Here is a 13325-nt window from a genome sequence, read left to right on the forward strand (position 1 = left end):
AAAGCAAAAGGAAAAATCAGATCAGGTTTGGTTTTATTTTTGTCTCCAAAGAGGGTAAGTTGGGTAGCTATTTTAGAAAGAGGTTTTTGGTCCTGCAAACACATGAGCATCTGGTAAGATACACTGGAAAAAACAGGAGCTGAAAATGGTCTGCTAAAATATGCCTATAAAAATTACATAGAGTCTGGTTTTGTGAGGCAAAGCGGTTTTATGTAATTGCGTTACCAATTTGTACATCTCCCCAAGTAACTTTAGTGAGTTAGCCGGTATCAACCAAATTTGAGCAAGGTCTTAACGACAGGAAAATTCTACAGTTCGAAGAGAGGGGGCAGTGGACCCCTAAGCTGCACAGAAGCAAATACATACTTTCACTGAGGTAAAGGTTATAACATAAATTTTTCCCTTTATGGTCTGGCATGACATACTCTATATGATAAGCTTATCTACAAAACACAGATCCTCCAAAAGTAAAGCTTCGATTAGTTCTATTGCTGCTGAGCTGTTGCTCAGTAAATTCAGGCTTTGATTTGCTCTGAAGATAATACTTCAATGATTTTTCCATAATTCTGTGTTTTATCTTCCATGGCTTTTTCTCGATGACTCATTATGTTGTAGCAACTTCATTTTACCCTCATTAGTTTCAGGTTACTGAAGTAAACACTGTTGCTTCACTAAAACTGAAATAGTTGTTAAATTGTTGTATTGCCCTGGAGATACTTACAAATCTGGGAAGTAGAGACATAGTCAGAGACAAATTTTGATGTCACTAATATTAAATCTAAGCATTTGCCTCAAAAGGGGAAAACAAAAAAGGCTGACATGTGAAAGTATCTCCCTGCTAATAATGTGTATATCACATGATTCCCTGGGCATAGGTTTAGAAGATGAACTTCCTGCTACATTCAGGCAGTTCATTATATTGGCGCCTCCAGGACTTACCATTGCTTTGACGTTGAATTTTTAGTTTCATCACCTTCACATTAATAAACAATGTAAATATATTGAAATAAGTAGTAACCATCACAAAGTGAATGAAGCATGAAGACAAAGCTAAATCCCTGTTGTGTTAAAATTAAATTGAACTTACCTTAATGATACTGACGTCATTATATTATTTCTGAAACAGCAGAAGAGTTTTCTGTCACTGTTTGGTGAAGATAAACTGTTCATAGAAAGTTAATTATTGTAGGAAATGCAATTGATTTAGCCATTTGTGCATATTCAAGAGTCCTGTTCCTGCTGAAGAACAAAGTCCCTAGCCAAACAAGTATTATTTATGTTTGTTTTTTTATTCATCAGTATAAGTTTGATTAAATTGTATTCAGTAGATACAGTACTGAAAAAAAACTTATCTGTTCATAGCATTCACCATGGCTGCTGCATGTCTCTACTTCCCCTGTGGAAAAAAGGCCTAAATGTGTTTCATTCTGTTTGTTCAACACTTTCCTGACTGTAGTCTGTAGCATAATATAATATAGTTTAGGTTTGTTTTGGTATGCAAGCAGTGAAACAGCCTTTACTATTGAAGCAGACAGCTGCTGCTGTATGTGAAAGCTCTATAGACACAATATCAGGAGTAGTTTCTTAATAACTAGGAAGGAATATACAGGTGATGGTTAATCAGATGTGCAATATTTACTTTGTTGACCTGTAGCTCATGATTTGATATCTCATTTTGTGTGCATTAGATGTAATCATAAACTTTCTTTTGAAGCAGAAAGGGCATTTTTTTTTCCTAGTAAAGCCAGTGTAATTATGTTTAAATGGTTAAAAAGAAATTCAAGGCTGGCTTGAACTGAAAATTCACTTGCAGCATATAAACCAAAAATTAGATTTGACTTTTTGTTTTAGAAGAGCATGTGTGTACACACATATGTCTAACTGACACATACATGGAAGAGAAAAGAGATGGGTTTTTCATCTTATTTATGGTATTAATGATTACTGTGACACTTACAAAAGTACATTTTTGCTTGTGTCTGGCCAGCACCAAAACAGTAACTTGTATGTTTTTACCTCTGATGATGGAATCTGAAGTGAGAGTCAAAGTTGTGATTCTTTTGCTTTCAAGTATTGGTCAGTTGTACTGCTAATGTGGGTTTTTCTTCCCTCATCCCCCATTATTTCATAATTACCATGAGCACAAGTTCTTCGAGGAGCTAAAATGGTGAAGTTCAAGACAAGTGAACTTGAGATCTCTCTTTTTGAATGTCCCAGCTAGACTCATGTGCGGTGCCTTTTTCACAGCTGAGTGTTTTAACTGAAATCCCATTAAACCTTCTACATTTAAAACAGTATTACAGCTTGAGTCCAGCTTTCAGAAGGTAGCTTTTATAAAGTTGGGCTTTAAGTCTGCAATCATAGGATTACTGTCCTGGTAGTGAGATAGGTTGCATGGAAAAACACCTCACTGAACTCCTACCTCGTCGTTTCAGAGATTGGAGTATATAGTGAGTGAAATAGAGAACAGCGTAAAGAAAAGAATATGACTTCAAGGTCTAAGGCAATTTGATGCTCTCTCATTAAAGTGTGTTTTACTCTAGACTCTGATCAGAGTTGCTGAATGATTCTAGGTAGCTGGGTACCTTTGTGAAGTCTGATTTCCTGATCTGTTTTCCTAGTCTTTGAGGGTGGACAAAACAAACAACGGAAGCTGTCTTGCATATACACAGCTCCTACTGAAACTGACTGGAAATGTGACTTGAACGTAAGATGTGAAATTAATGCTAAGTACCCTGTAAAACCACACTTTGAGATGTTTCTAGGTGGACATCCAAAATGAATGGATGCTAAATGACAGTTCTGGCTGTAATCTCTAGCAAAGCAGTGGTAATTATGGACCTTAATTTCATAGGACAGGCTGTGATAAGGAAATAATTTGGCATAAGTAAGTGTTTCATAAGCAGAGATGATGGAATAGAAATGTTAAAAGAAGTCTTTCTGTTCAGTTGAAACACTTGTTGAGGAGTGCTGGGAACTGGATTCTTTGAATGAGGTTAAATATAAATATATAGTGATGGCCAAATGATTGTGTGAGGAGGTTTCTTTGTAAGAAAAATTAACATCAAAATCCATAGAAGAAGGGGGCTGAATTAAGGCTACACATAATTCTGCTATTTATTACCAGTTGGATACCTAACCTATCTTTGAGTTATTTTCAGTTGTTATATGCTATATTTGCACATGAGTGTGCATGCACGCGCACACACACACACAGACAGATAAATGCTTTTGCACAGCATTTTTTTACACTACTGGAAATACTTTGCTAGATTGTAGCTGAATCTGTGAGTTGAGAAACTGAAATGTCTTTCAGTGTTGCATATTTTGCATTTTCTTGTGCATTTCTGTGAAAAGCTCATTACAATAAAAGGAGAGGAATGGAGAATCAGCATGCAGGCAGGTCCTTGATTTTTCAGCTAATGACATAGTGTATTTCTGAGATAGTGGAAAACCTATGGCAGCAGAGTCAACCAATAAGACTTTATGCGTTTTTATGCCAGCACATGTAGCCATGAGTTACATTCCTTTCTAGAATAAATTTGTCATAATTTACCTTTGCTAGTTTGTGTGTGGTTGTAAGAAAAGAGAGGAGTGCAATTTGGTAGGTGGTTAAAATTTCTTATGTTGATGGAGAAAGCATGAGGCTTGAAACAGAAGACAAATTCACTTCCTAGTACTGATGTGGGATGCCTAGAATGAAGTGCTAGAGACATTTTTAGATTAAGGACAGACATATGAGAAAATCTTTAGATGTTCTCAGGCTTGGGATGAATGTTTGGTGCTCAGAGATTATATGAGGTCCCTTAAATAGAGTACATAAGTAAGAGAAAAGTGACTGAATTCAACCTTGGAAGAAAATGCTACTGAAAGGTATTAAGACCAATATTTACAGTTAGAGAAGTATAATTAGGAAGATTCAGTCTGAAGAAATGGAAAGAGGACATTGTATTAGTACAGGAAGAGTTCAGAGAACTTATGAAGTCATAGCACAAATATAAAACACACCAAAAATGATTTATTATTATTATTATGAGCAAAATATTATTCTTTTTTATAATTTTCCTGTCTTTTACTTAAACGAAAGCATGATGATGATAAAAGAAATAAACTGAAGATATCAGAACTACTGTTTAATGTAGTCTAATATATGTCATTTTGTGAGAAGAAATGTATTTACAACAATGTACTGCATGAAATAGAAATTTGAGGTGGAACTGGCATACTGTGTGTCTGAATTACAAATCGTAGAATCATAGAATGGTTTGGGGTTGGAAGGGACCTTAAAGATCATCTAGTTCCAACCCCCCTGCCATGGGCAGGGACACCTTTCCACTAGACCAGGTTGTTCAAAGCCCCAACCAACCTGGCCTTCAACAATGCCAGGGAGGGGGCAGCCACAACTTCTCTGGGCAACCTGTTCCCATGTCTCATCACCCTCACAGCAAGAATTTCTTCCTAATATCTAATCTAAATCTACCCTCTTTCAGTTTAAAACTGTTCCCCCTCGTCCTATCACTACATGCCCATGTAAAATGTCCCTCTCCAGCTTTCCTGTAGGCCCCCCTCAGGTGCTGGAAGGCTGCTAGAAGGTCTCCACAGAGCCTTCTCTTCTGCAGGCTGAACAACCCCAACTCTCTCAGCCTGTCTTCATAGGAGAAGTGCTCCTGCCTTCTCATCATCTTCGTGGCCCTCCTCTGGACTCATTCCAACAGCTCTATGTCCTTCTTATGTTGGGGGCCCCAGAGGTGGATGCAGTACTCCAGGTGGGGTCTCAGGAGAGCAGAGTACAGGAGGAGAATCACTTCCCTCGACCTGCTGGTGATGCTGCTTTTGATGCAGCCCAGGATACGGTTGGCCTTCTGGGCTGCAAGCGCACATTGCCAGCTCATGTTGAGCTTCTCATCAACCAACAAATGTGCGTAATACATCCAAATGAGCACAGCAAAGTCCTGTATAGTAAAACCATTGTGTTTATTGCTAGTCATTTAGCAGTAGCTGATAAAAATATTTTATTGTAACAAAGTCATACAATCATAGAATGGTTTGGGTTGGAAGGGACCTTAAAGATCATGTAGTTCCAACCCCCCTGCCACAGGCAGGGACACCTCTCCACTAGACCAGGTTGCTCAAAGCCTCATCCAATCTGGCCTTAAACACTGCCAGGAAGGGGGTGTCCACATCTTCTCTGGGCAACCTGTTCCAGTGTCTCACTAATAGATTGGTGCTTGTCAAGAACTTACTGCTGGTCAGGAAGGAAAGGAAAGAATAGGGCAATTAGGAAACTGTAACCAGTTAGGGTTTTGACTCTCGGGTTCTGATTTGTTGGTGAAGAACACGTCTGTAACAAAATGTAATCCTCAGTGAAGATTCTTTCATCTTCTTTCATACTTTCTCTTACCTTTAACACTCCTTTCTCAGTTACAAACTCCTTTTAACCTAGTGATTTTATAAACTGTGCTTGGACTCTCAAAACTTTTGTACATTGAAATGTTTTGACAGTTGAAGAAAAAAAAGAAACAATTAATTAAAACCAAAGTGCATTTACATTGAATAGTATTAAAAGCCATTCTTAGGGACATGCAGGCATATAAGAAAACAGCTAATGATTTTATTTTTTAACCTTTTTTTCCATCTTTTTTTTAGCTCTGTAAGCTGCTTAGAAATGCCTTGAGAGCAGATACAGTTCCTGTTCTTCAAATATGTCAGTTTGTCTGCTCTATAAGTGCACATCACTTAGGGCACAGTGATGGTGACCAAGAATCTCTAGAGCAGCTTAACCCTTTTCGCTTCATCGTATCTATGCCTCATTTCCCAGCCCCTTAAATCCTTTCAAAAAGAAAACAGCCTTACTTAATATTTTTTAGTTCCCAATGCTTTCATCAAAGCAACAGATTAAATCAGTATGGTAGGACTTGCATGAAAAATAATAGCAGACTAGAAGCCATTTTAAAAGTTGTTTTGGCCTATTATGTCAAACCGTGTCCAATGTCACTTCAAATAAATAGACATTAGATTTTGTTCACTTCTGCAATGTCTTTCCATGCCTTTCTCCCCTGCTTTTCTAGCATCAGTGTTATCTTAAGTATGCTTGTTAGAATGAGCTTAGTAGCTTCATCTAGGAGCCAAAGAACGCAAAGAAAATTAAACTTTTGATTTTGATAAATGTTTATTTGGAACACATTTATTAATGATGCACAGTCTTGAAGGTGATACTTGCAGCCAGATTTCCATATCTTCATCAGGAAGATAGTTCTTCAGCTGAAGTACATATTCTCTGATATGACTCTTAACGTATTACATAGATATTACGTGAGATATAAGATAAGGCGAGGTCATAGTTGGAGTCTGTATCATTTGGACACTGATTTTAGCACTTCTGAAAAGGCAAAGCACTGACTATTTTTGCCAGATGAACACGCTAAGCAGAATCACATCCTGATAAGACAGAAACATGCAGTCTCAGAATACACTCCCATTTTATTCAGAGATAATCAGGAAACCCAAAGTTAACTATGAAAACTTGTCTCTTACTACAATCATAATAGGACTGAGACATGAGTTTGGAGGGACCAACATACTGGCTCCATGTCAGATTAGTCATGCTTAAGAAGAGAAACTTTCAATACAAGCAGTCAAACCAACTGAGCTGCAGCAACACACAGATTAACTTTGCAGTACCAGTCCCGTGCAACACAGGGGATTTTTTGCTAGATTTTTGCCCTTAATCCCTCAGTTGTGGTTATTTCCTGGTCAGACATCATTTTGTCAGAAGGCTGCAGTAGTGGCTTCATGTTCGAAATCCTGTTCAGTCTGATTTCTAACAAAAGTCTGGAAAGCCAGTGACAGACTGGGGAGCCTATCTGAACTGTCTCAGTGAAACTGTACAGGCATTATGACACAAATACATATTCTGGAGACACAACCAGGGTGTTCTTGCCGTTATTGTAGAATGCAGTAAAATGAGTTTTCACATATGTATCTTAACAGCTACACATTCAGACTCCGTGGACGGGCTTACTATGGCTGAACTTTCCATCTACCTCATAGCTTGATCCTGCAGCGCTATGGCTAGATACTTCATCCAGACTGGAAATTGGCTTTCAACAGCATAATGGTGTGCTGCGTAAGGACCATGGACAGCAACTGCTTGCTGCAAGTTGGGGAAATCGCACTCTAGCACTGAAAAAAAGAAGACTGTTTGTAGACATTGATAGTTCCAGCACCACTGGGATTCTACCCAGACCTTGGTGGTCAATATGCTAAACTGTTTTAAGAAAATTAAACTAATCTCATCTTCTATTGAGCTCAGATGAGGTTCATCTCACAGTTTGCAATGAAATCGTCAATGTTATGATTTTATTTGTTTGTAGGACTGTTTTCCAAAACACTGTTCTATAACAGAATTTTCCTACTATAGAACCGCCATGTAATTAAATTTTAACTTAGTGAAATATGCTTATGCATTTTTTCATTCTGCACATGTTGGTCTTGACAGCTATCACTTCCTCCAGAACAGAATAAACTCTAGGTATTTGTAGCCAGTCATCTTTTACTGTACTACATAGACGGAAGTGTCCTGATAGCATACACAGAAGAAGTGCATGTAGGTACCCTCTGTGAAAGTAACCCAATCAGTCACCTTCCCTGAGACTGCACTGGTAGTCTTCAGTTATTTCAACAAGAGCAAGTTGTTCGTTCCCCCATGTCTTCTTCTAGTCATACCCAGGCATTCTAAAGGCCAGGCTGTCTCATTTCAAACAAGACCAAACAAATAACATGGTGTATCTTGCTGGTGTTCCTTTCCCACTGACTATCTTCAGGCAAGAAACATCCTTCAACTGTTCCAGCTAGTACAAGACAGCTGTAAAGCAGCAACACAAGATTGTGCTTTAACGTTTGCTGGATATTGTTTTGCAGAGAGCGGCTGTTAATCAGAAACAACATGGGTCTGCTTTTTGCTAGTTATCTGTAGTGAATTCTGAACTACTTCTTAAAAATACGGTGCGTACAAATTTATTAGAATCTTCTTGGGCATCACAAACAAAACTGAAAAAGTTGGTCACAGATAGTGTGGGACCTCCATCCAGTGTGTGGGGTTTAGGGAACAGTTGCATACATTGAGTAATCAGGAAACTTAAGTTCTTCCCTTTCACTTATGAGCACATCTTTTCTGCTTTGTAAATACTCTTTGAGTTCTGTCAAGATGCCAAGAAATTGACAGAAGACTTCAGCCTGCTGTTTGTGCCAAGCAGATGGAGATGCTGGGTAGATATTGATGTCTTTTGAACTTCAAGTGTAGAGATTTCATATTCACTTTCTCAAAGACATTTACCTAAGGTAAAGATCACAGTTTCAGAGCAGCTACACTTCAGACCACATTCACTCTCTGAGGCACACCCTTTTTCATACAGACAGTTCCTAAATTTTCTTAACTCTTGTGGTTACAACACCCCTGCTTAATGAAAGCACTATCAGGACAAGCTCAACTTAGAAAATATCTCTTCTGTAGCCACTGATAGTAACATACTCAAACCACCGTACTCAGTATTCCACTGTTAGAAAGTTCCTCATATATCTTACGATCACAGGCTCAGTGCTAGGTGAAAACCAAAACTGATCAACCTACTTGGAGCTGAGTCCTTGATTAATAGCTCCCGTAAAGCACCGGAATTTTCTAAGAAAGCGTTTTGTCCTAAAAATTGTTTCCTGGGCTTTTGTTGCTTTTAAGTTGGATTCCCCTGCTCTGTTTTCTTCTTGTCATCCACTGAGTCCTATCTCTTAGCAGTTTCTTTTGTAGTAAGAGAAGTTAATTTCAGACAGGTAAACTGAAGCACTTCTTTCTTCGGTAGGTTTTTAGATCAACAAGCGATATCTATTTTAGAGGGTGAGTTAATTATTCTGTGGCAACCATTGCACAACAGAGGTAAAATGCAATGTCACTGGCTGAAGCAGGAAACTGGCAAACTTTGTTGTTCAAATAGAATGAGCATGTGAGTTGTCAGGGATCTGAAACCTTTATAAAAAATGTAGCGTGTTGTTGTTCTTTTTATGACCAAGAATTACGAGTAAGTTGATCACAATGTTGATACAGAACTAGGAAAGAGTGAACTGGGCAAAGATCACTGAAGTTGCTTTAAAAAGGTCTGCAGTTTAAAATAGCACCAGTTGTGCTGGTTTAGGGAGACTTTCACAGTTACATTAGCAGAACACTGCTTTCACCATTCAGACCTCTCTGTGGAAATGATTGCATATAGAGAGGTCAGTGGGCTTTGCTCATCTGTGCGTCTCCAGCCATGGATAAAACCAAAACATTTGCAAATGTGAACTTTGTTTAATTTTTAAAATGATACAAAAATATAGTTTAGGCCAATGGAGAGTATTTTAATACCGAGTGTTTCCTAAGTAAAGGAAATTCCAGATGTGTTTCTACATCAGCACCAATTCTTGGATGTTTTAAGTAGAGACTACTGATCCTTATTAATGTAATTATAAACCTTTCTCAGTAAATATGGTGTGTATCCAAAGTTCTATTATATCATGGTTTTTGAATATTTGGATTTGTTCTGAATCAGTAGGTGGACTAGTTGAATGACGGTATTAGGATTTTGAAGCACTCTAGCTTCGCAGTTGTATTTGAAGCAAATAATATTTGTTACATAGCTTAACAATTTTCTCTTTTACCTAATTTGCTTTGTTCATTTCATTGAAATTGGGCCTGTTACTTCAGTAATTATTTTCTGACAGAAGGGTTCATCAGGGATATTATATTTCCAAGGGGAAGGAATAGAATCCTACTCAAAGTCATTGAACTAGGACTGTTTATAAACCTGACAGATCCTCTTAGGGTCATTTCCAAAAGACTTAATTTCCTCTGTCCCAGGCTGCCAGTGATGGTTTCTGGTTCTGGATGGGTTTTTTTGGTGAAAGCTTGATTAGTTATAGTTTTGGGTTTCTAAAAAATGTCTTCTATAGCCTGTCATAAAATAATACAAATTCTTAATTATGAGTGATTTGTACTTAAAATGAAATAGAGTAATACGTACTTGTATTAAATCTTAAAGCATATTGGGTGTCTCTTTCCATTCAAATGGTGCAGTTGTATTTAACAGAACTGATAATAGCTTCAGGGAGCCAAGATACTTGGTTAATAAATTCTAACAAGTTGAGTACCTGCTGGTTAGCGGAGAATCCCAGGAGAGGGATATACTTGTCACCATGTCATCACTTTATTTAATCCTGCAAAAAGAATTGAACATTGACTTCATGAAAGCCTGTTTGGGTGGTTTGAACATTTTGTGGAGAAAGTTGTGGTTCTGGAATTTGCATACCTAATTTTCGGTGGTTTGCTTTGAGCCATTGTTCTGGAATTTACTGAGATGCTTGTTGGTGCCTAAGAAAGCTATAGTGATAATTGCATTGCTAGCAAGCGGCATGAGAAAACACTGTTGCCTGCATTGCCAGATGATATTGTGACTAAGGGCTATTATGATTTGGAGGAAGAGAAGGCACAGGACCCAGACCAAATTAATAAATAAAAATTTAATGGATCTCTCTGTTTCACTAGTGTGTCTTCTTTTACAGTATGCTCCATGGGATCTGTTTGCAAATGTGAAAGTTTATTTTCTTACAGCCTAAGCTTTTTATGCGATGACGGATTTCAAAGAAATATATTTTGAAATGCATCATGACTGTCTATTATTGTCTTTATAAGTGAAAAAAAATTGATAAAACTGTAGAATTTTTGCCTCTTTGTTTTATAAAAATATAAGTCTGTGGTACCCTGGCAAATCCAGATAAGTCCATGATAAATATTCTTTTTCTGAAATTTGCACATTTTTTCTTTTTCTTTCTTTTTTTTTTTTCCCTTTTTCCCAAGAATATCTTTGCAGAGGTGATGATTTTTTGATGCCAGAGTGTCAGGTAAAAGTGGACACTTATACGTAAATTAAAGTTGATACAGATTTGACGTTACCTTTTCATACCAGAGAGTTGGCTCATTCAATTCCCGAGGCTGAAACAGTTCCTTCTTATACTACTTTTGACGATGACTGTTTGAATAACTTTGTTATATTATACTTTACTGAAGCTTTCTAAAACTACACGATCTGTTATAATTATTTTTTCCCTCCTTTCCTTTATCTTTTCTCTTTTCTGTACAGGTGATTTCTATTCACTCCTTTCCAAGCTGCTAGGAGAAGGGGAAGATCATGTGCATGTGCATAAGCATAATCCTACAGAAAAGGCAGAATCAGATCTTGTAGCTGAGATTGCTAATGTAGTCCAAAAGAAGGATCTTGCCAGAGAGATCACAAATCATGATGAGAGGGACAATGCTATTCTTGTCAGAGACAGAATTCACAAATTTCACAGACTAGAGTCTACCCTGAGGCCATCAGAAAACAGACATTTCTCTTTACAACACCCTAAACACGGTGAGGGAAGCTGGGAAAAAGAACACACAGGAGGTGGGTTAGGGGTTAATTTTATACAATTAAATGCAATGAGCTGTGATCCACATTAGCAAAATCTGAAGGGAATATCAGTTGATGCTTTGACGTGACAGTTTTCCTAATTATGGAAATGTTCTCCCTCTATTTTAGAGGTATTTCAGCAAGGTTCTTTCCCCATCCACGTGTGAAGAAAGAATGTATACCACTGGCACAATACCAGTACTTTTTAGAACATAGAGTATTTTTTCTACTCTCAAGACTTCTACTTAATGATTTGACATCAATTATGTTAAAACAGTGTAAACAGAGGATATAGTAGTCACGGGCAATGAAGCATTTTCTTAATAACTGCAACTACTGTAAAATGGTCACTGGGATAATTGATGCATTTTATGAGTTTTCTGATTACCTTGATTTGTCAGATACAAGATTTTAGAAAATTTATTGCTGTAATTCTATCAGACATTTTTTTCTCTCATTCAGAAAGAGTGGTAGTTAATCCTGAAAAATTCTTGAAAAGTAAAATTTTCTGCAAATTTATTTCAAATTGGGCTTGGCTATCCAGATATACTTGGACAGGCTGTTTTATTATACTAGGATTATAATTCATTCCCTTCAGGTTTCTATAACAGCAGAAACCATGGAAGTATTGTGTTTGTTTTACTTGCATTTTGGTCTCTGTGATATTGATTGTGCTTAGTCTTACTTGCTAATGTGGAAAGCCAGATAATGCAGCATGTGATGAGCTTCTCATAAAAGAAACTGGTATGTATGCATGAAAGTCATCTGTATGCGTAAGCTGTAGCAACCCATGCTTGCTTTTATGTTGCAACCAGCCAGCTTGATGTTTCCAAGTACTATTGTACACAAATATACATAATTCATCATCCATTTGATTTTTATTTCAGTTCAAAATGTTAACATGTATTGTCTCTACTTATGTGAGATTCTGTTATAGTATTCAAATTCAGCAAAATTCTGGGTTTGTATTTAACAGAAAACCAAAGATGAGGACTTTCCAATGTTATGTTATGCTAGTCACTTAAACGACAGCCTGTCAAGTTATGGGCATAGGGGCAAAAAACAGGTGGGATGTTACCATGTGCCTGACACAAGTGTAAATCATAAATAATTGCATAAGCGACACTGGAATTAAGTGCTTGGAAGTGTAGTGTATGTAGCATTTCAGAAAACTGAACCAGTTTGTTCAGTTCAGACTAATAGCATGTGGTGTGTAGAGGGGAAAAAAGAAATTTCCTTTCTGTTTTAACTGATCCAGAGGAGGGAGTGTCATTGAACTGAATAAATGGTTTAGTTGGCACACCATATGGAATGAGTTCTAACTACAGAAACTATTTGCTTGGCTACTTCAGTAGCTATATATTCATTTGGGGGAATTTGTTGGTGGAGGACTAATTAATAAAAGGACTTTCAAATGATGCAATTTTGAGTTACAGCAAAAAGGAAAACTGAAATTTAAAAAAAAATCTTAATTACTTTTTTTAAATGTTTATGATAACTACAGGAATTCTGAACTGCAGAAGCTGTCAGCGCCATCTTTTGGTAAAAGAACTTTTATAGCAACAGAATCTTTAAGCATATGTTTCGTTTCTGTTTTCGGTAGTATTTATGCATTAGAACAGAGCCTTCCATAACAGGATTTTCCTCTTCAGAGGAAGAAGTGGAACATAAAGTGTTTTAACTTGTCATGATTTAATTACAAAATCTGCACCCTTCATAAAACTCTTTATTATATTGAATTAAAAAAAAAATCTTAGGATTTCTTAGGACAAGACTCTGGTTGCTGTTAAATTAATTACATTTAACTGTTTAAAAATTACCAGAATTCAAATAGTTTAGTATTTTTAGTCT

At 37.1% G+C, this 13325-nt stretch overlaps 1 protein-coding gene across 12 annotated transcripts in view; it reads left to right on the top strand.

Moving 5' to 3' along the window:
* The window catches only part of PAM (peptidylglycine alpha-amidating monooxygenase), a 160814-nt gene that overhangs the window by 118398 nt on the left and 29091 nt on the right, over positions 1–13325 (top strand). For 8 of the 12 annotated variants that reach the window (XM_068422121.1, XM_068422128.1, XM_068422125.1 and 5 more), the window contains one exon: positions 11163–11468. The exons of 3 other annotated variants lie outside the window; for them this stretch is intronic. In XM_068422121.1, the coding sequence (XP_068278222.1) occupies positions 11163–11468 (306 nt within the window). The remainder of the gene's footprint in view (positions 1–11162; positions 11469–13325) is intronic. One more of the 12 variants, XM_068422127.1, reaches the window with a different exon arrangement.

Source organism: Nyctibius grandis, chromosome Z (genome assembly GCF_013368605.1).
Source record: "Nyctibius grandis isolate bNycGra1 chromosome Z, bNycGra1.pri, whole genome shotgun sequence".
Lineage (NCBI taxonomy): Eukaryota > Metazoa > Chordata > Aves > Nyctibiiformes > Nyctibiidae > Nyctibius > Nyctibius grandis.